This window comes from Lotus japonicus, chromosome 1, assembly GCF_012489685.1.
Source record: "Lotus japonicus ecotype B-129 chromosome 1, LjGifu_v1.2".
In the NCBI taxonomy this organism is placed as follows: Eukaryota; Viridiplantae; Streptophyta; class Magnoliopsida; order Fabales; family Fabaceae; genus Lotus; species Lotus japonicus.
Window position 1 is genome coordinate 116,432,515 of NC_080041.1, and position 21,276 is coordinate 116,453,790.

General features: G+C 37.6%; 3 protein-coding genes across 3 annotated transcripts; 1 reads left to right on the forward strand and 2 right to left on the reverse strand.

The window, feature by feature from the left end:
- Positions 1-280: 280 nt before the first annotated feature.
- LOC130729635 (uncharacterized) lies at positions 281-4,368 on the forward strand. The gene is made up of 4 exons (XM_057581446.1): positions 281-779; positions 2,467-2,641; positions 3,324-3,601; positions 3,770-4,368. Exons 1-4 carry the CDS (start codon positions 372-374, stop codon positions 3,875-3,877), a joined length of 969 nt encoding a protein of 322 aa, XP_057437429.1. The 5' UTR covers positions 281-371; the 3' UTR covers positions 3,878-4,368.
- Positions 4,369-6,667: 2,299 nt separating this feature from the next.
- On the reverse strand, positions 6,668-8,902 carry LOC130729636 (succinate dehydrogenase [ubiquinone] iron-sulfur subunit 2, mitochondrial-like). Its single transcript, XM_057581447.1, has 2 exons — positions 8,205-8,902; positions 6,668-7,079 (listed from the first exon to the last, which is right to left on the reverse strand). Exons 1-2 carry the CDS (start codon positions 8,879-8,881, stop codon positions 6,908-6,910), a joined length of 849 nt encoding a protein of 282 aa, XP_057437430.1. The 5' UTR covers positions 8,882-8,902; the 3' UTR covers positions 6,668-6,907.
- Positions 8,903-17,419: 8,517 nt separating this feature from the next.
- On the reverse strand, positions 17,420-19,160 carry LOC130729637 (myb-related protein 315-like). The gene is made up of 3 exons (XM_057581448.1): positions 18,779-19,160; positions 18,550-18,679; positions 17,420-18,212 (listed from the first exon to the last, which is right to left on the reverse strand). The coding sequence occupies exons 1-3, from the start codon at positions 18,909-18,911 to the stop codon at positions 17,645-17,647; spliced, it is 831 nt and encodes a 276-aa protein (XP_057437431.1). The 5' UTR covers positions 18,912-19,160; the 3' UTR covers positions 17,420-17,644.
- Positions 19,161-21,276: the final 2,116 nt, after the last annotated feature.

Below are 21,276 nucleotides of genomic sequence, written 5' to 3' on the forward strand. Positions count from 1 at the left end.
CATTTTTTATAAGAAAAAACCCATAACCCAAGAGAGGTAGCTTAGTTGGCAACGCAGGTTGAGTATGTGAGAAGAGCTTTCGAGTTCAATTCCCACACAATACACTCTAGGGGGATGATGAGCCTTAACTGTGACAAAATCCCGAATTTGGCGACACCCAAAGGGTGACCGGATACCGGATGTATATAAAAAAAAGGCCCACAAACACTAATAACAAGCAGAGAAATAAATAAAAAAAAGCCCAAGAATCTTATTTAGTGGGCCTCTAAAATTGCCTCACTAACACCATTTCTCTCTCTTTTTCTCATCATCCTCTTCCTTCTGAATCTCAGAAAGCTAAAACCTTTCTAAACCATTTCATAAGCAGAGACATGGCTCACTCAATAATCAGAAAATCCTTAAAAGCAACGAACCTTAATCTCCTGTCCTCACTCGCCGTCCACCGAATCGGTCGGCGCTTCGCCTCCGAGGCCGCCGCCGAGGAAACAACGCAGTCATCGTCGTCGTTCACGTTCTCGTCGTCGGAGGGAGATAATATATACGTGAAGGGTCCGGCGGCGAAGTGGAAGTCGTCGTCGGTGACGATGCCGATGTCGTTCATGACTGGGTCGATTGTGGGGAAGCGGTTCTACAAGGAGGTTACGACGAGAGGAGCTGATGACGGCAATGGGTGGACGGTGATGCTCGATTACAGAACCCTCAAGACTCCTTCCAAGAGGCCACTCAAGCTTCCCACTCTTCCTCTTGCTAAGGCCATTGCTGCTGAATGGGAATATCAGGTATGGTTTGGTCAGTTCTGCTTGTGTTATTGCTCTGTGATTTTCTTGTTTTAATGGATTTCTAGTGTTTTTGCTCATTGGTTGTTATGATTAGAGTTAAGAAAGGTGATCACTGTATATTGCTATGTTATGGGATGAACATGTTATTTATCATGTTAAGAAATTGAAAAACTTGATAGCAAATTTCATGGACCCTTATACTACTTTAGCTGTTTTAGGGATGCTAGCAAGTAGTTCACATTACATACTATTGAACTCATTCTTTATGATTGGTCGTCGTCATCACTTTATTTACGAGGCAGCTAATGGAAAAATATTTATCGACGGCGAAGGAGTGTTAGGAAGAGAATAGAGAGAAGTGAAAGATGTCATAGGTGATCTAATGTTACAGGAAGATAGTGATATAGAGAAAAATGAAGAGGAGAAGGGGTGGAGGCACACTTTCAGTATCTAAGAATCAAAGTTGTTAAATTAGCTTTTGAAAAACATAGCCCATAATCAAGAGAGTCTTGCTACTCAATAGCGTTCCTCTAGTTGATTTTAAGTCTTTTTCCCTGGTGACATGGACTATGGATCCAAATTGTTAATGAAAGGACATGAATGGATTCTCTCGTGTGAGATTTTCGTATGATATGATTATGTGAAGTTTTGGGTCTACTTTCTCTTTTCAATTTCATGGACACTCACAAGGTTTCATAGGACAATATATGTTTTTCCAGAGATAGATGTACAAAAATAGTCATGCGAAAATTTAACATGAGAAAATTCACTCCCATGGAATTACAACTTGTGGGTAATAGACACTGTAAACTAAAAAGTCTTTGGTTGCCATATTTGTTTGAGGGGTAAACTTGTCTAAATTGGAGAAACCCTCTTAGGAGTTTGACATTTTTCTGACCGATCTGTCTGTACACTAGTAACAAGGGAAAAGGATTGTTCTAGAGGTTGTAAGTGTTGATTGATCATTGTTATCTGTATTGTTATTTGTACTATGATTAGCAGGCCTAACTAGTTGCTAAACAACAACCACCGTTCGTAAATTTGCACTCCACTATTTCACTTCACTGAATCATGGCAGTTTTTTTTTTATAATTCTGCGCAATTCTGAACTGAAGGCCTGCTGCCTCTCATCATCTTACAAAAGAAAGATGATTGTTTCCTTAAGCTTTCACAAAAGCTATGAATTAAGTTTCATAATCTAAATTTTTCCTACAAACTGGATTATAATAACTCAAATGTGTGGGGGTGATAGCTCATATATGCTTCCCCTTCAATATAATTTACCCTCAAATCCTCATTCAGAATATTGAAATGGTCTCCATTTGAAGCTACAGATTCTGTTAACATTGTTATGGATGCTTAGGGGTATGATGTAAAGTGGACTGTGTAATGCGATAGGAATAGGGGAGTGATAGTTATGGGTTGAAAGAAGTTGTTGTTGTAATAGTAGCTAACTAACCTAAAATGTAAATGGTTATAACTTAGTAGAGTACAAAAAGGAAGGGGGGGGGGGACTCGTTGTGAGGTATCCAGGGGAGAGAATAGGGGAGTGATAGTTATGGGATTCTAGGAGAAGCTGACATTCTCGAAACTCTCAGTAGCTGTATTAATTTTTCTTGAATAGAATCAGTTCTTTTTCTTCTTCTTTGATGCCAGTTGTACCATAATGAAGTTTGATTTATTGTAGCAAATAGATGGCATTAGACCCTTCACAATGCCTCTAATGAGACTTGCTTGCACTGCCTTGGAAAGAGTTCCACTCACAAGGACCAAAATTATTGACCAATTGATGAAGAAATTTAATCAAGATTTAGTATTTTGTCGTGCTCCGGATGACAATGATCTGACAAGCCATGTCTATGGTATGTAATTAGTTAATTGCTTGATGTATTTACATATGTCAAATCTTGATTAATACAAGTTATGGTTGCTTGATTAAAATACATGCTACTGAGTGTATGGAACTTGGAAGGTTAGAGTCATCATGTTAAAATTTCTCATGTAAAGCATTTTCTTAAAGCTCTTTTAATCTACTTAATTAGAAGACCAAGTTTAGACTGGCTAATAGAATGACATCTTACTGCATGTCACTGCTAAACAGCGCATTTAGAAAAGTGATCTTAGATGGTTTTTAGGGTGTGGGTTTGTCTCTGGCAATTATTTAAATTTTATAACTCCTGCCATATTTCAGTTATTCAATATAGGGAAGATAAATAGCAATGAGCTCTCTATGGTTAATTTCACCATAAACTATAGTTAATGTGAATGATCTACCTACTGTGGACTTGTAGTTGCATTGCACGAATGATATTTCTCTATAGGACAAGTATAATGTAGGAGTTTGAGTGGTTTTTTTACTGGTGTCAAGGTTTAGGTCTATATTATCTGTTAAATTTTTTACCGTGAAGATCTTGATGTTCCTTCAAGCATCGAGGTTGATTTTTTTCTGGCAATTTTTTTATTGACCAGAGCTATTTGGGGCAAGAAATATCTCATGATTTAGGGAAGGGTATAGATTTTAATAGGAAAGCTCTATCTTTGCAGATTGCCAAGTGGAGAAATATGATCCTTTGCTACGCTGGCTAGAGTCAGAATTCGGCTTTAAGCCTGTTGTATACTCCAGCTTTTTTGGTGGAAAGCAGGAAGATGGTCTCGTAATGGCTGTAGAGAATGTTCTGAAGAAAACAGATGACTGCGAATTGGCAGCAATTGATGCTATTGCAGCATCAGCACACTCGTTAACTATTGCTATTGCAATGGTGCGTGGGAAATTGCAAATTGAGGAAGCAATTGAGCTTATTAGGCTTGAAGAAGATTTGCAGGTACTTACATTTACATCTATCACATTATTATCTGTATCATGATTCATGATCATTGGCTTTTTTCTTTCTTGTCCCGCCTTTATAAGCTTGAGCTAAAATATTGAGAGCACTGGACATGGATCTAAACATGATCAGAGAAATAAAGACTACCTTCTTTGGCTTTTTCAGGTGGACAGGTGGGGCCTCGTTGAAGGTGGCCATGATCTGGATATCGCCGATCTTAGGGTACAGATTTCATCACCAATTGTATTTCTTGGTCTAACAAGAAGTACATAGTTTTGAAGATCTTGTCTTGTTTAAGTTATCATCCCAAGTACTACTAGCTTTCAGACTAGAGTGCGCCCGGAAATCATGTGGTTGATGTAATATCCAGAGCTTTCACACTGCAGTATTCAAGTATTCTTGGGTATGCATAGTTTTGTAGAATGTGTTTTATGCTTGAGAAGAGTCTTGTCGATGAGTTGAAGCAGTGTAAACAAGCCTTCACTAGTGCCTGGTTTTTCCTGAAATAACAGGTAAAATTTATTGTAGAAGCGTTTTCTCAAATTATACTAGGAAATAAGTTGTCGGGTTTTGGTAGGAAGATGATGATGAAATGCATGGATGGTGGGTGAAGAAAGGCATCTGGGACCTGACTTGAAATATTTGATCATGATTGTGATATTGAATTTTGATATTATAATTGGAAATTTGTCATACAACTCGAATATAAATTGCCCTGTTTTTATGATTCTATGTATGTTCTTATGATACAGTAATGATACTTATACACTGAAACAGAGCAAACACGGTGTTTGTTTGCACTATGTGTCTGTCCGCACAAGGACCTGATATGTAAGAAGATAATGCTACTAAATGTTCATTAGCTACATCTCCCTTGACTATGAGCAAATTACCTTAACAAGATTAACGATTGTTGTGTTTGATCTCCGGTTAACGATTGCTGTGTGTTTGATTCGGTTAAGTGCAAAGCGAATAGACTTTCACTCTAATCCACTATAAAAGTTCCATCTACTTTTTGTTTTGAAGTATGTCTTAATGTCTGTTTATACTAGTGTCAATTAATAGCCAATTATGGCCTTACGATTAATACAAAAGGCAACAACTTCAATTTGCAAGTTTTAAATGAATTGAATATGTAATGAAAAATAAAATTTCCTCAACTAACTTTAGCATGTTACAATGGGGTTTCCTGTTACTCATTGCGAACTATAGTTGTGCCTCTTAAGGATCTTCTTGACAGCATAGAACACAAAGTGGCGGCTGTTTCCTGATGTCACAGTCACAACATGCAGTGTCGCAGTCATTGTTGCATCCTGTAGAAACATCATTAGTCTACCTTGTAAGGCTTTTTGGATAATGCAATTTTCATCTTAATGACAGGTTAAACTGTTATTAACAGTTTCCAAACAGAAAAACATGAAAGAATGTGGTTTACAAGCTACATAAATGGCCAACCTTGTATTATTTTCACTGCATTACCTGTAACAGTCACATATTGAATTTGAGATGACTGGACCCCCTGAGAAATCCTGAGAATTGAAGGGCGAGTGCTACCTTGCACATTACTCCCATGTTCAAATGAAATCATGAAAACCACAAACCAAGCTACTGCAAACAACTTCATGATCCTAATGATGGTGATATCTGTTTTTGGTATTAAGATTAGCTAGATGGTATGAGAAGCTTTATCATCAGTGTTATATAAGGTTCTCAAATCTTCAAGCTCCTGAGAAGTAAGAGAGCTTAAATTATATTGATCTGATATGTAAATCCTTAAGTCTCTTCCACATGTTCATAAGTTTAAGTATGCCGTAATTAGATGTAATGGTCATTCTAAAGTTGTGTGAGCTGTGAATGCGCACCTTCTGATATTGGTTATTTTATAACTCTAATCTAAATTGAAGATCCCTCATACCAATTACATGAAGCGGGCTCTTTTATCTTGGCCAAGGCTCTTTTTTGAAGTAATTAAGTTAGGATTTCAATAGATAGCAGCAATGGATGAGCAAACATGTACTCAACTACCATACTCCTAACAGTTTCTATTATTATCCATGAACAATTAAAATTGCTGGATTAATCTACAAGACCAGCTAGATCTGTGTTGGGATCATAAATCTTTTAAACTTGGGTTAGGTTTAACTTTACTCCAAAAACCAGTTTAAATGTGAGGATAATATAAAGACTAATTTAGTCATATCTCTAGGAAGCGTTGCACTTGTGCAAATAATAAACATGGGAGTTGGTATATAGGATGTTCCTTTACATCATTTATGCTGTCATTTAATGATACATTGCTACGTTAAAACAATTCCTTTAACCATACCATAATAAAAAAAAATATAGGAAATGAAACTTAGGCTAGGCAGCGGCGGTATTGGCAGCCCCATTTAGTAAGGCTCGACCCCGGAGCAGGTCTCTACCAACTAATGTTGTTAATGGCAGATGGTGGACCGTGGCGGAGTGCTAAAAAACCGCCATATTTGACAAATAATGATGGCAGATTATGAAAAAAGCCGCCCTCACGGATATTTGATAACCAGAAAACATAGGTTCCGATTCCAACAAGCAAATGATGATCAACAAGCCTTGGAATTTAACACGATTGGGAAGGAATGGTATCGCTAATTAGGGAGTGGGTAATCCAGGATTCTTTTCACTTAGGAGGATATATTGCTATTTTTTTTTTTGGAATAAACAGATACTACAAATGTTTTACACGAGAAAAAATTTAAATAGAACTTCGTTCTTTTAGACAATCACAATTTGAAAGAATTACTAGTTAATATAGTTCATAACTAGTATAATACGATATCATCCTAATAATTAATCAATCAATTTATGTTTCACCATTTTCAGTTCAACTAGTATAATTAATCTGCGAAATATTTGGAGGCCGAATAAAAAGTTAACAAAATATTTCATCAGTACATGTAGTAACAGAAATTAATTTTGTGTATTTCTGAGGGTGGGGAGGGGGTAAAAACCTAGTAAGATCAGCAATTGGAATGAATTAGAGAAGCATAGCTATAGAGGAGTTAGGAGAGAAACTAAAAGGCACTGTGAAACTAAAAGAATACTACTATATTTGAAGTTTGAAAAGAACAGAATGGAATATTTAAACTGACAGCAAATTTGCTCATCTTGGGAAAGAAAAATTATGATTAATAGTTGAGAAGCTATTGTAATTCACACTTCAGATTTAGTATATTATATAAATGGATAGATATAGCAAAATTATCCCCACCTCTGAAGAAAAACCAAAATTCACAAGAAAACACCATCATTTCTCACAGCAGATTTTCAAGCTTTTGGCTGAGCTGACTTGATCTGTTGGATTTGCTTCCCAGGGTTCAACAACTTAGGGCAGGCATCGGCACAGTTCAATATGCTGTGGCAGCGATAGAGCTTGAATTCATCGTTAATGGCCTCCAGCCTCTCCTTTGTGTACTCATCACGACTGTCGCTTATCCACCTGCAAATACAATCATAGACAACATCTCAGCTTCGAACAAGAAACCACATTACCCAACAGGTAATTACCAATAGATTCTACCTGTTTTTCCTTTCTTTGTTTAGTGTTGTAGAATTTTTTTTGAGGGTGTTAAGAAAGAATTAATTGAAATTCAAGCTGCAGCAGACTATGTGCCATGGATTTCAAGGAGAAGTATCTCAACATGTTCTACTAACAATTAATGAGCAAATTCAATGAAAGGCACTAACAGAATTAAGTGAACATTAGCAATGGTGCCAATCGACCAAGACAAGGCACTTAAAATGAATGTGTATTAATACCCTATTGAGATTCATACAGCATTAAAAATAAAAAGTTCGGGGCAAAAAGACATTGGCAGAAAATTCATCAAAGGAAAGAACAATACACGAGCTAAACTCCAGTGAGAAGATCCTGTTATTCCTTAAAGTAAGGAAAAGGTACTGAAATTCCTATTTCATCAGCCTCCCTCATTTCCTGACACAAAAACAATTAGAGAGCGAAAAAGAGCCACCTTATAAGGATGAAAATCCTCTATCTATTTCCATGTCTAACTTTTCAATCTCACCAATAAAATACTTTCAAGTCAATTAAAAAGTACTCATTTAGGTTTGCATTTGTCTCACCTATTACTTTTAAAAAATAAATTGTAAAATTTCAATGGTGCGACCAAGAAATGATACAAAGCCTTGGGACACAAGATTTTGATTCATCTTATAAATGGCTAAAGAAACAAACTTCAGCACCAAGAACAGCAACTCAAATTCCTCCACATTAAAAACGGTCTCTGTGCAAGTTAATTGTTCAAACCTAAACACAGCACACACACAGCTTTCCAGCAAACAATGTACATAAATAACAACAAAAATTCTCATCTCATCCCCAAAATATCATGTGAGAAAATCAACAAACAATTATCCATAGCATGGCAGACACAACCTATAAGTATAACCCTTTCTCCACCCAATCTTCAAATGCAATTTAACTCAGCTAAACAATACAACAAACACATGGAATGCAATAAACACCATTACATGTTGCACTAGTATAAAATTGATGAAAACAGGAAAAGCACCAAATCAGAGAGACAGAAGAAAACATTGATACCTATTAGCGTGGAGCAAAGCAGCAGGACCAAGATAAGATTCAGGGTTCCACCAATAACTAGGGCAAGAAGTACTGCAACAAGCGCACAGAATACACTCATACATCCCATCCAACTTTTCCCGATCCTTCTTGCTCTGCAGAATCTCCTTCCCTGGAACAGGCGGCGGACTCTTCCTCTTCAACCACGGCTCAATACTCTTATACTGCTGATAGAAATTCGTCATATCCACCACCAAATCCTTAATCACAAACATATGAGGCAGCGGCGTCACCGTCGTCTCCTTCGCCTCCGACGGAATCTCCGTCAGGCAAGCAAGCCCGTTGCAACCGTCGATGTTCATCGCGCATGAGCCACAGATGCCTTCCCTGCAGGAACGGCGGAAGGTGAGGGTCTGATCGACCTCATTCTTGATCTTGATGAGAGCGTCGAGGACCATAGGGCCGCAATCCTTGAGGTTGATGGTGTATTCCTTCAGCTCCGGCTTCGTCGGATTCTCAGGGTTCCATCGGTAGATTTGGAACTTCTTCATCCGGGTTGTTTCTCGGGCTTTGGGTTCCACCATCTGGGCTTGGGTCTCCGACGCGTGGGCACGGAGGAGAGCGAGCCTCCACGGCGGTGATGATGCCGGTGAGGGAGGAACCTTAGACAACGCTTTCTTCAGCATCAACGTCGCCATTGTTGTTGAGAGAGAAATGAGTGTTCGTTTGTTTGGGAGAATTGAATTTAGGCTTAATTACAACTTTGGTCCCCGACGTTTACCAATGCCACGATTTTGGTCCCCCACCTAATTTAAATACATGGATGGTCCCCGACGTTGTAGGTCGTGTACAACGTTAGTCCTACCGTTTATTTCTTAATGGAGGAGGCTTACGTGGACGTCTAGTTGGAGAGAAAAAGGAGATCTGAGGAGAGAGGGAAGCACGTGAGTATCACGTGAACTCACGTGAACCTTATATGAACTCATTATACCCAAATCTGAAACCCTAGGGATCTAAATCGTGTTACCTTCTTCGTTCTAGGGAGGTCAGGGGTTTGGGTACAATGGGTTCAGATAAGGGTCACGTGATACTCTCGTGCTTCCCTCTCTCCTCATACCTCCTTTCTCTCTCTAACTGGACGTCCACGTAAACCTCCTCCATTAAGAAATAAACGGTAGGACTAACGTTGCACACGGCCTGCAACGTCGGGGACCATCCATGTAATTAAATTAGGTGGGGGACCAAAATCGTGGCATTGGTAAACGTCGGGGACCAAAGTTGCAATTAAGCCTTGAATTTATTAGTGATGGTTGCGTGGGGAATTATGGATATTGAGTGGGGATAGTATTGGAAATTCGGTGACTGAATTTGACTTTTTGGGGATGAGCACGGTGGCGCGTGTTTACCATGCCTTCAAGTACGATCATGATCACGACACTCAATTTCTCCAAGACAGTAGATGGATGAGATGGATGAGAGTAACCATGAAACGATTCACATGCTAACCCAACATATTGGCACAATGATCAAACCCCTTGTCCAAACAATCAACACTAACGATGAAATGTTAGCTAGGTAGATGGGAAAAATGGCGGAAGCATTTGGGGTTCCACCGTATGATCCAATCGTGTAACAAATAGCCAATATAGAGATGAGTAGAACTAGATTCGAAGTGACCATTTGGATCGACCCTAAAGAGAAGTCTAAGACGGGCACATGGAGAGAGGGTTCGGAATCATCCCTTGAGTGAAAATGAACCAATTGTGATTGTAAATAGAAACCAAAATATCGACTTCCTTGGAGAGAGAATCAAACAAAATAACCATGAGAAGTCTTACTTTGTTATAGCCTTTCCTTAGAACATGGGTAGTTCGAGAAAGCAACATCAATAGATCTATGAAAGTAATGACTGGAAATGTATAAGAAATCTATATTTAAATAAATGAGACTTTATGTTCTAATATATATAATTCTATACACTACCATACTAGAAATCATTTCACCCAACTGTTTTATTTATAATTCTATTTACTTTAAATGTCTCAAATAAATGAATCTTCACAGACACGAGAATGCACATACGCCGCATGCACGCTGCACGAACATACGTCGCACACAGAGGCGCGCAGAAGAGTGAACTTTATTTTCTCATGGTACTTAAAATTCTATTATATACTCTTTGATCTTCCCCTCCCCCTTAACATAAAACATAACAAGTATCTACTATGGATTCTTAAGATTCCCAAAAAAAAGTAAAAACTTAAAACACTACATATATTCTAGGAATCCAAACACCACTAAACATAACATCGATTCCTCTAAAAAAAAATTCATAGCTTGAAGAAATAAATTGGCCCAAAATTTTACAAACTTTGAACATTATCATTTAAGTGATCAGTCTGATAGTCATTTTTGTTATGGTGATACAGGGTTGTGACGGTTGGATACTTCTTCACCCCACACCTAAAATCAACAGTGAGAAAAATGCTCTTCCAAACCTGAACTTGTAAGATGGTTTGAGGTCGTGGACGCAATCAAGAGGGCGGTGGACCAAGCATGTGGGGGACCGGTGGTTTCCTGCGTTGACGTTCTAGCTATTGCAACACGAGATTCAGTAGTTGCGGTAAGTAATGAATTTTAAAGTTAGCGAATAATTATTTTCTTTATTATTATTATAATATAAATAATGGAAATAATGTTAACTAAGTAGTAGTCCACGTGATAATAATTTTATGAGTAAGTTTAATATTTTCACCATTTATAAATTATTTCATTTTTTAATTAAATTTATGAGTAACTAAATAGTTTACGTAATAAAACCTATTAATTGATAAATAATAAAATTAGTACATTACTAAAATTAATATTTTTATATTTATTAATTAATATTATTATAAAATATATAAAATATAAGTATTGATGTAATTTAATTTGGATTTAGGATACGAATAACAACCTAGTATAAGTATGGCCCCAATACTAAAGTTTTATTTTACTATATGTAGTGATATCAATTTCTTATTTCATTCCCTTCATATTTTCATTTTGGTTGGTAACTCATCTTTTCGCACTGATTTCTATTCTTTTTCTTTTTTTAAGAAATCATTTAAGCATAAAATCCAACACCATTTCCAGTCGTAATTTCCAATACAAAAGTTATCGTTATATTTTAAGGTGTTGCCTCAGTATTCTAGTAAAAAGAGAGTATGATAAAAAAAAAAACCAGTCGGTGTATTATTTAGAATATTTAAAATTAGATTACAAATTATAATAAGATAATAAGAAAAAATTATGGAACCCTTCAATTTTTAGGTGGGTATCTGAGTAAGTACTTATTATTTATTTATTTGTATTCATTAATACAATTTTTTTTATATCGAAAAGATAATTACTAAAGTTTATTTACTTATACAAGAAATAAAGGAAATGATTAAATGATTTTTCATCATATAATATTTACAATTACTTTTTAGTCTCTATTGAAAAAAATATTCGGTTTTAGTCCCCATAACATTCTTGTGATTTTTGTCCATCTCTAATACTTTATGAGGAACAAAAACCACACAATTTTGTTTGTTTTTTCAACATTTAAAATAAAGAAAATTTTGTAGGGAATAAAATCAAATGTTTCAAATTGACGGGGATTAAAAGCTTATTAATCTTTAAAGAAAAAAATATTTGAGAAAAAAACTATAAAGTGATATTAAAGTATAAATATTTGTGGACAATAATTACCATACATATTAAAAATTTAAAAGTAATATATTATTTTTTAATACTACAAATTTATATGTGTATGCCCCCACAAGCTTAATGATAATTATGTACAGTTGGGTGGGCCGACATGAGAGGTGGATTTGGGTAGAAGAGACTCCACCGGAGCAAGCCGTATTATGACAAATTTAGATATTCCATCACCAGTTTTTTTATCTCCCTACACTTATCCAAAGCTTCAGGAGACAAGGGCTAGATGAGAAAGACATGGCGGTGCTTTCATGTGCCCACACCATTGGCTTTGCTCGTCGTACCACGTTTAGGAACCACGCCTACAATGACACAGACATTGATCCCCACTTTGCTGAGTTTGTGAGGTGAGGTTGCTCGATAGGTGGAGGTTACTCCAACCTCCTTCATTTGGAGCCATCCTTTGGGACATTTGACACAAGCTACTACTCAAGTTTGCGGCAGGGGAGATGGCTTCTACATTTGGATCAGGAGCTATTCAGTGGAGGTTCTACGAATTCACTTGTGGCTCAGTACAGCCTCAATTTAATGGACTTCTATAGGAACTTCGCCCACTCTATGATTAGAATGACAAATCAAGCCCCTCACAGGCAGTGAATGAGATATGTGTGGTGATTGCAAAAAAAGCTAACCGAATAGGTACTATTAATTTAAGTTACATAATATATTTTACCTTACTCATTATATTTTCAATTTATTCTAATCAAATTCTAACACTTACTTCATCCTTATTGCAGGATGGTTGGGCTATGATCCATGGAGTTTATGATAAGTGATTCTTTTATATATATACTAGGGTACTAGAAATCATATCATTCATCTGTTTTATTTATAATTCTATACTTTAAATGTCTCAAATAAATGAATCTTCACAGACACGAGAATGCACGTAAGTCAGACACACGCTGCACGAACGTACGCAGCACACACAAGTTTAATGATAATTATGTGCAGCTAAGTGGGCCCACATGGGAGGTGGGTCTCGATAGAAGAGACTCCATTGGAGCAAGCCGTATCATCGTCATATATATATATATATACATACATACATAATCAGTCCTCTAAAATTAAAGAGAGTTAAAAAAATGGTTGGTGGCATTCTCGATCATGCAATTAATGCACTCGAATGATTTTGAAGATAGAAACAATGTGCCACATTCTTGAACTTTGTAGGTTGCACTGAAGAGAATATTTTCGTGTTAGACCTCAACTATATATCCTCCAAATAACATCCTGCAAATTCTCATAATAGTGCAACAAAAAAAAAGGAATTTGAGCATTGAATGGAGTCAATAATGGATTGACAGAGAAGATTAGAGCCATGCCATCAATTTCACTTTGAATTCCCTTCAACTTCACCCAACAAAAACGAATTTAAAAAAAAAACTTCCTTTTCATCTTAGATCTTACTACGCATTCCAGAGAAAAGAAAGGAAGGGGAGGGCAATGGGGCTTGCGTTAAAGCTTGGTCGAAGAAGGGAAGGGTGCTGCAGCTACATTTAGCGTTAAAGCTTAAAGCTTTGAGGTATATATGTTCACCTTTGATGTATACTCTGAGGTCCTTAGTTTTTTCTTCAAAACCACTATTTTGTTGTAGATTTCGATGGTTCATAATTTTTGCATATAATGCAATGCAGGTACTTTAGGCTATAGATCAATGGCCAGCTACTACCATCGTGGATACTTGGTCTTCACATTCCTCCTTTTTGCTGCTACATCTTTCGCACAGTTATCTCCCACTTACTACGAGACGGTGTGCCCTCGAGCATTGATCACCATTAGGGTCATCGTGCATGCTGCTATTCTAGAGAATCCTCGTACTGGAGCTTCATTACTGCGCATGCACTTCCACGACTAGGGCTGAGCACGCAACCCGTTTCGACCCATACCCGAAGAACCCGCTGCCAAAAAAGAGAAAACGGGCGGGTTTTTTCGAAATTCTTCAGCGGCTTTGGACGGATGCAAGCGGTCGGTTTCGGGTGTGGTAAAAAAAACCATCGGTACCCGAACCGACCGAATATTTAAATAAAAATTGTTATGCAGCCTACTCTGTGCTACTTTGTGCATTATGTGGACTACTACCCTATTAGAATAGGTTTTCTCTTGTGCACTTCCCAATACGTATAGTCTTGTCAATTGTCATAATGCCACTCATTGTTATTATCAATAATTTATTTATTTGGAAAAGATCAAAAGAAATGGTTCTCGAATCTCAATGTCCCTCTTTCTGTCTAATTAATTTGAAATGTTACCATTACACCCACTCATCACTTTCTTCTACTTTCCTCATCTCATTCTCATCACCCTTCCAAGTTCCACCACCGTCATTTTCTCCTTATTTCTTCCTCCTCTCCACCTCCGAGAAAACGCTCACTTCACCTACTACCATCAAACCGACAAGGCAATTATTTTTCCTCCTCACAAGCTCGCCTTGCCCACGGCGACCCCGATGTCGCGGCAGACCACCATCGCCACCATCAAGGAGTAACTTACTCACTCCTTCCACCCCATCAATGCTTGATCAAGGCGTGCAAGTTTGCTTTTTCATCTCTCAACCTCTTGCTTTCTCATCCTTGGCTTGGTACAAGTTCTCTAGTACTTCATATTTTCTTCTTCATTTCTGCATCTAGTGCATGCAATTCCTGATGGTGATATAGGGTTGTGACGGTTCCATACTTCTCGACCCCACACCTACAGGGTTGTGACGGTTCCATACTTCTCCATCTAGGCTGAATGGTGGCATTTAAACTGGACGATAAACACATGTAAAATATGTATGAACTTTTGAAATACACTCAAATTTCCAATATATCAAAACCATTGATCAATTCGAACAATCTGAAAAGGAAACCAAAAGAACAGGTACCTGATTTGAAATATAGATCAGGTTAACATGTCGCAACGAACCATGCTTTTGACACCTTCAATCCAACAGGAACGAACCAGTGAATTCTCTTCTTCGTTCTCTTCTTCTTTCCTTATCAGCAAAATCATCAATGTACAAGCTCCGACGAAAAACCCATCATCTATTGATTCACCTCGACTTCCAATCACCTAAAACCCTAGCGCACGATAAAGAAAATTTTAGCAGTGGAATTTTTTTTTGATGAATTGTATTCAAACCACTTTAGCATAGGGATTTTAGGAAACGCTTTAATTAAGACTTGCGATTTTATTAAAGCGTTTCTCTCCTTAAATTTCATTAAGACTTGCGATTTTATTCTTGTAAAAAGTTCTAGTTAATTAACAAAAATCGACTGCGCAGAGCTCCTCAGTTCCCTCGACGATGGGCAAGCTATTCAGTTTCTGCCCCTGCTAGGTGATATTAAGAACATGATTAACCGTGGCTGGGATATTCACCTTCAGCGGTCTCCTCAAGAGTGCAATGGAGCAACGGACTTTCTTGCCAATCATGGAGGCTCTTGCTTGGTTCCTGGTAGAAATTTTTTTGAATCACCCCCGGGTAATCTTGATTCGATTCTTCTGAGAGATGCGTTAGGCATCCCTTAGCCCCCCCTTCTCTGCTTGTAATTTTCCGAAGTAACGAAAAAAAAAAAAACAAAATATTTTTGTTAAAAAAAAAACAAAATATTTTATTGAAATCGTAAATTACAATTTAGTTCAAACTTAAATTTGTAACATGTTTATTTAGTTTTTTTTATGCTTCTGTATGTGTGAGATTTCATCTCATAATTCCCAACTATTGAGTTTGGTTGTCAAGTAGGCCCAAATGTGTGGGGATGGTCCAAGAGAGTGGCCAAATGTGCTGGAGGAAAAGTGTAGCCCAAAATTTCTTAAGACAATTGGGATGCTACTCTCTAATTAATAAACCATTGATCTTCTCTCTGTGAGTAGGGTGTAATTTGTTTCCTATAATTTTATGACTCTCTTTTGAGTCCGACCGGAGTAGTTAAGTTAAATTTACTTTACCAGACATATAATCAAGTGGAACTTCAGAGACCGTTGTCGTGGAGGGATTGGATTTGACACCGCACTCATTAAAAATGCCACCCCATTTAAAATACTTTCGGAAACTTAATTTCCGAAATATTTCGGAACTTAAAAATCTGAAGTATTTTCCCACTGTGTTAATTGTATTTTGCACTGTCGGGTATGTAAATCCCGAATTAATTTCGGAATATAAAATTCTGAAATAATTCAGAACTTAAAAATCCGTAAATGAGGGGTGTGAAATCTAGTAGTAGGAGTAGAAAATCTAATCTCCTTGTGTGGACTTGTGCTCTTTCTATACGTGAACCTGAGTTTGAGACACCAATAGCTGATTTTTTTTTTTCTTCTCACTAATCCCTTTTTTTCATTTAGATCTTTATTTTTTCGAGATCATACACCTTTGGGTAAGTGAACTCTAATACTACTTGTTGGGTTTGGTTGTGAGCGGGCTTAAAAGTCTGGAAAGATCCAGGAGAGTTGCTAGAGGGGGCAGTAGGAAAAGCCTAGCCTAAAATAAAATTCCTTGAGAGAATTGGAGATGCTATTCTCCATTGATCTTGTCTCCAATACGAGTACTTGTCTCCTACAATTTTATCCCCAACCGTTTGACCTTATTAATTTATAAGAGAAGAGTTTTTTCATGCATAGTTATGCAACCATGGGATCGGTACTCTGAAAATCAGTATGTGAAGGCACTATTCCGTCGTGGTTTCGTGGATCTCATGTTCCATGCATGTATCTTCGCTTAAACTTGATCATATACAGCCCAGGTTCATGTACGCAAAGGAAAAGTGCGGTGGTTCCCTCATCAACAATTTTATGTATTTAACATGACTCTTTCACAATCATTTAAAATCCAAATGTCGATTAAAGAAATGATTTCTAAAGCAAGGTCACCAATGCAATGTACGCCTAAAACTTGTATTAGTAATCGATGGATGGAAAACCTCTATTTTCAATGAGTTCTCATTATCCGTTTTATCAGTAAAATTATATCATGTCAATCAAAAATTAGCTACGTGTAGTTATAATGTTATATTCACATATTCACATTTCATAATTTTATCGGTTGAGACAAGACATGAAATACCATTTGGAGACATAAAATCGGTCCCTAATCAATTTGTCTTAACATGTTTAATCATTTAAGGAGTTTTTTTTTTCAGTTTTCCTAAGTGTCTATCACCCAATAGGTAAGGACTAATCTTTCGAGTTATGTCACGCATCAAAGTGAGGAGACTTTTCCCAACCATGTTTTTTCATACACATGAATCATGGGATCAACTCACGACCAAATGCTTAAGAGAGTGAAGCCTCTTTCACTCAGACCAACACAGACAATTAAACATGATTATCTTATGGACGTAAGAGAAAAACGAAGAAGTTTTTACCTTAAGGAGTTTGTTTATACATGATTACTTGAAAAAAAATGTGACTACTTTGATAAAACCCATAGTTACATAGCAGACAATTAAACATGATTATCTTATGGATTCTGTAACCTTCAGCCCCACATGTTGTGGGACTGAGGGGTTTTGTAGTTGAGGAGCTGAATCCAAGAAATTTCTTGAAGTAATAGGCTATTATAAAAACACAATTTGCACTCAATATGGAATCATCATCACATTCAGCTTAAAAAGCAGCCAAAGACAATAAAACGCAATGATAAAAGTGTTCTATTCTCTACATTGATATTTTGTAACATTTAATTGCTTTAGAGACTGTAAAAGTTGGGGAAGTTCTTAAGGGATGGTTACTGGTTATGCTTATTCCCTATTTCCCAGGAAGAAAAAATCTTGGTCAAAAGGATTGAAGCCATCCCATGAGAGATTGGAATCTATGTTATCAACCCATTGTTGCAAGGAATTTTCCTGAAGGCAAGTGGATTCACTCATAGAAAGGTGGCTAGTTTCATCCAAAGAAGCAGAGGAACTGCTGAAAGAATTAGCACTAGTGTTGGTTTCATGGCTTATCCATGATCCCAAGTCCAATTGTGAGCATAGCATTTCAAAATTGTTCATAAGTTCTGAGGTATCATCCCATGTCACCTTGTTTTCTTCTCTTTTCTCATCTGTTTTTGTCATTTCTTTGCTGCCATAACCATCCAATAATAATTTAGTCTCCACATTTTGTTCAGACCCTTTGGAAATATCTGGCTGTATGATTAAGTTGGTCTTGTTTTTGTCCTCATCAGTCTGTTTCTTCAGCTCGATTGGCTTGTGGGTCAGAGGGTCCACGCCAAGAAGCTTTAGCCTCTTCTTGATTCTTGTGTTCCAATGGTTCTTGATTTCATTGTCTGTCCTCCCAGGAAAATGTGCAGCAATCTTAGACCACCTGAAAATGTGCATCATCTTGTTAGAAAACATATACATTGTGCATCCAATAAGAAAACCATCAAGGGTACAAACCCGAATTTGAAAACCCAATAAGGAATAACATGCATCTTATAAAAAAAATACTGTCCACATACCACATTGGACTAAGAAAGAAAAAAGAGACAAACATCATATATTTATCCAAACTTTAAGGAATTGAATTTGTGGGTCTTATCTCTTATATACTCTTCAACACTTTCACTTTTATCAAATGTGGGACTTCAAACTCACTCAATTTTCTCAACACCTATGATATTATTTCTTGACAAATGACAATTCAGAAACTCAAGTTGTACCTGTTACCAAGACATGAATGTAGTTGTATAATTTGATCCTCTTCCATTTCTGTAAAGTCACCTCTCTTGAGGTCTGGCCTCAGATAATTAATCCATCTCAATCTGCAGCTCTTTCCACACCTTAAAAGACCTTCACCACCATGCAAAATGCAACAATTCAGATACCACTTCAAAGCAAACTCACAATCTAAAAAGAATGAAAATAGTAAATACAACTTCTAGAATTTACCTGCAAGTTTGGGAACCATTCTCCAGCAATGGATGCCATTGTTGAGTATAAAATTCACAAGCTTGTGATCTTCCTCCATAGTCCATGGACCTCTCTTCAAACCAATCTTATCACAACAAGGCTTTCTTCCCATTTTTGGATCGCTAGCAAGGCCTTGAAAGTTAATTAACAAGTGCAAAAAGATTAAAAGGAGGGCACTTTAAAAGGAGCTTAAGAGTGAAGCAAAGATGCTGCCAGTTCATTGAGAGATTTAAATAAAAGCAGGGTGTCCTTAGAGGGGGGAGATGAATGATTGGTCGGAAAGCACTTTGAATTGAAAGGTAGAAAAAGCATGGAAGGGTTGTCATTATAAAATGGTGGTCACTACTCAACACCCTGGTTGAGACAATTGAATGAGTCCACTAAACCATTAAAGTTTCAACAGGGGAAAGAACCCAAAAACGTGAGAAGCCCCGTTGACAAATTTTATTATTGCTGGTACCAAAATCTTCTCTTGTTAATACTTAATTGTACCAATCCAAGTAACTTCCCATAAAAAATTTGAGTTTGATGGGATTCCCTGGGGCCCTAAAACGCTGGCCAGTTTTGTCGTAGCAGGTAACCCCCATTTCATCTTTACATAGATACCTTGCCCATTATGCCTAAGTGTCCAGAAATTCCACCCGTGGACTCATTTGAGATAATTTGCAAACTTATATGCTTTAGTCAGCCCACCATCACTCTTGCCGGTCCAAATGACTACACGATTAATTTCGATCAAGTTGACAGGTGTCGTCTAAGTGCAGGACTTCAATTAAGATCCAAGCATACATTCATTCTTCTAACCAACCGGCTACACGATCAATGACTACATAATCAATGTTCGTCAAGTTGACCGGTTAAGACGACCAAGTGGTGAACTTCAACAAAGATGCTAAGTTCTTTGAGGCATGGTCAAGCTAACTTGTTCGAGCTTAAGACCTTAATGTCACGTAATTGACAGGCTAGCAAATCATTAACCACTTTCACGATTGATTAGACAAGCAATATAGATTTCATTGTATTGTTGCTTCACAAGACAACGTGGATTAGGGTCGAAAAGACCCCAGGGCCAAGAAAGCCCCACATAATAAAAGCACCCAAAAGCCTTATGAGCTAGGGCCAACCCATGACCCCTATAAATTTCTAAAACATTCTCTCTCTCTCTCTCTCTCTCTTAGTCTTTCGACCCTAACCTATAACCTCTAAACCCTAAAACTCAACCTAAACGATTCGAGCCAGCCTGAATTAGCTTTGGCAACCTAAAATAGGTTGGGCCGATTAGAAGATTTCAGGCTGACCTGAAAAAGTTGGGTGACCTAAACCCAACCCTAAATCCTGACTCAAAACTCGATATGTGTCAGCCTGAAAAAGTCAAGTGACCTAAACTCGGCCTTGAACCCTAAACTTGACATGAAGCTGTAAAAAATAACCGACCGAGTTGAGTCGATATGAACGTGTCGGGTCCACCTGAATGGGTCAGGTGTATTTGAACTAGTCGGTGACACAAACATGACCCTTATCTTGAACTTAAACTCTAATCTCTAAACACTTAAACCTGAACTCGCTCTAACGAGTCTAGCTGACCTAAACCCTTAGCGCCAAACACAACATGAACAGGAGAGTCAGTGTCGCGTCAAGCGGGTTGACGTCCGGTTGAGCGGGTCAATTTAAAGTCGATCTAGTCAGCAATAGGTCAAGCAGGTAGGCGTCGAGTTAAGCAGGTAAAATGGGCGAGTCAGATTTAGGATTTAGGGCTGATTTCAGGGTTCAAGGCATTTCGGTGTCGAGTAAGGTGGGTCATTCCAGTCAGCATTGGGTCAAGCGAGTCAACATCGGGTAGGTAGGCGTCGAGTCGGGCAGGTTAGCGCCGGGTCGGGAGGGTCGACGCCAAGTCGGACAAGTCTGTGACGAGTTAACCAAGAAAAATGGGTAGGCCCTAAGGCCATGAGTCAAATTGACGTCTCCACTTTCAAGTGACATCTTTTTTTTCTCGAAGGTATCCCTAAGCCAACTATCATGATACTAATCCACTTAAGGCTTGAAGATGACATGGGTGTGTTGGTCTCTCCCAATAAATTCTTTCCCACAACACCCTCTAGGGATTGAATCCTAAACTAGATACTTAAAAAGCTCAGTTAATCTATTAAATGTATCAGATCTTGTGGGTTGAACATTTTTATGATGTGCTTCCTGAACAAAAATCTATTGTGTTTTTTTTTTGGTAAAAAAAAAAAAATCTGTTGTGTTATCATATGTGTTATCACTTATCAATCTGGTAGTTTAGTTATTATTCCCTCAGAGCCAGAGATTTAAAACTGTTTTGGATCCAATTAATGGTCGAGAAAGACGTGATGCCACCTTGTGCAGGTGGAGCATTTATGTTCTTTGAAAAGCCATGAAGTAATTTACATGCTGACTTTTCTCATTGAACTTTAGCATGCATGGCCGAAAAGGTATTTGTGTGAAAAGTGAGGTTA

Coding starts and splice junctions, on each gene's coding strand:
- LOC130729635 (XM_057581446.1), top strand. CDS start 372: ATGGCTCACTCAATAATCAGAAAATCCTTAAAAGCAACGAACCTTAAT. Junction 780..2,466: donor CTGCTGAATGGGAATATCAG/GTATGGTTTGGT, acceptor GATTTATTGTAG/CAAATAGATGGCATTAGACC. Junction 3,602..3,769: donor GGCTTGAAGAAGATTTGCAG/GTACTTACATTT, acceptor TGGCTTTTTCAG/GTGGACAGGTGGGGCCTCGT.
- LOC130729636 (XM_057581447.1), bottom strand. CDS start 8,881: ATGGCGACGTTGATGCTGAAGAAAGCGTTGTCTAAGGTTCCTCCCTCA. Junction 7,080..8,204: donor GCTTTGCTCCACGCTAATAG/GTATCAATGTTT, acceptor TTGTATTTGCAG/GTGGATAAGCGACAGTCGTG.
- LOC130729637 (XM_057581448.1), bottom strand. CDS start 18,911: ATGGGAAGAAAGCCTTGTTGTGATAAGATTGGTTTGAAGAGAGGTCCA. Junction 18,680..18,778: donor AATGGTTCCCAAACTTGCAG/GTAAATTCTAGA, acceptor ATGGTGGTGAAG/GTCTTTTAAGGTGTGGAAAG. Junction 18,213..18,549: donor CATTCATGTCTTGGTAACAG/GTACAACTTGAG, acceptor GCACATTTTCAG/GTGGTCTAAGATTGCTGCAC.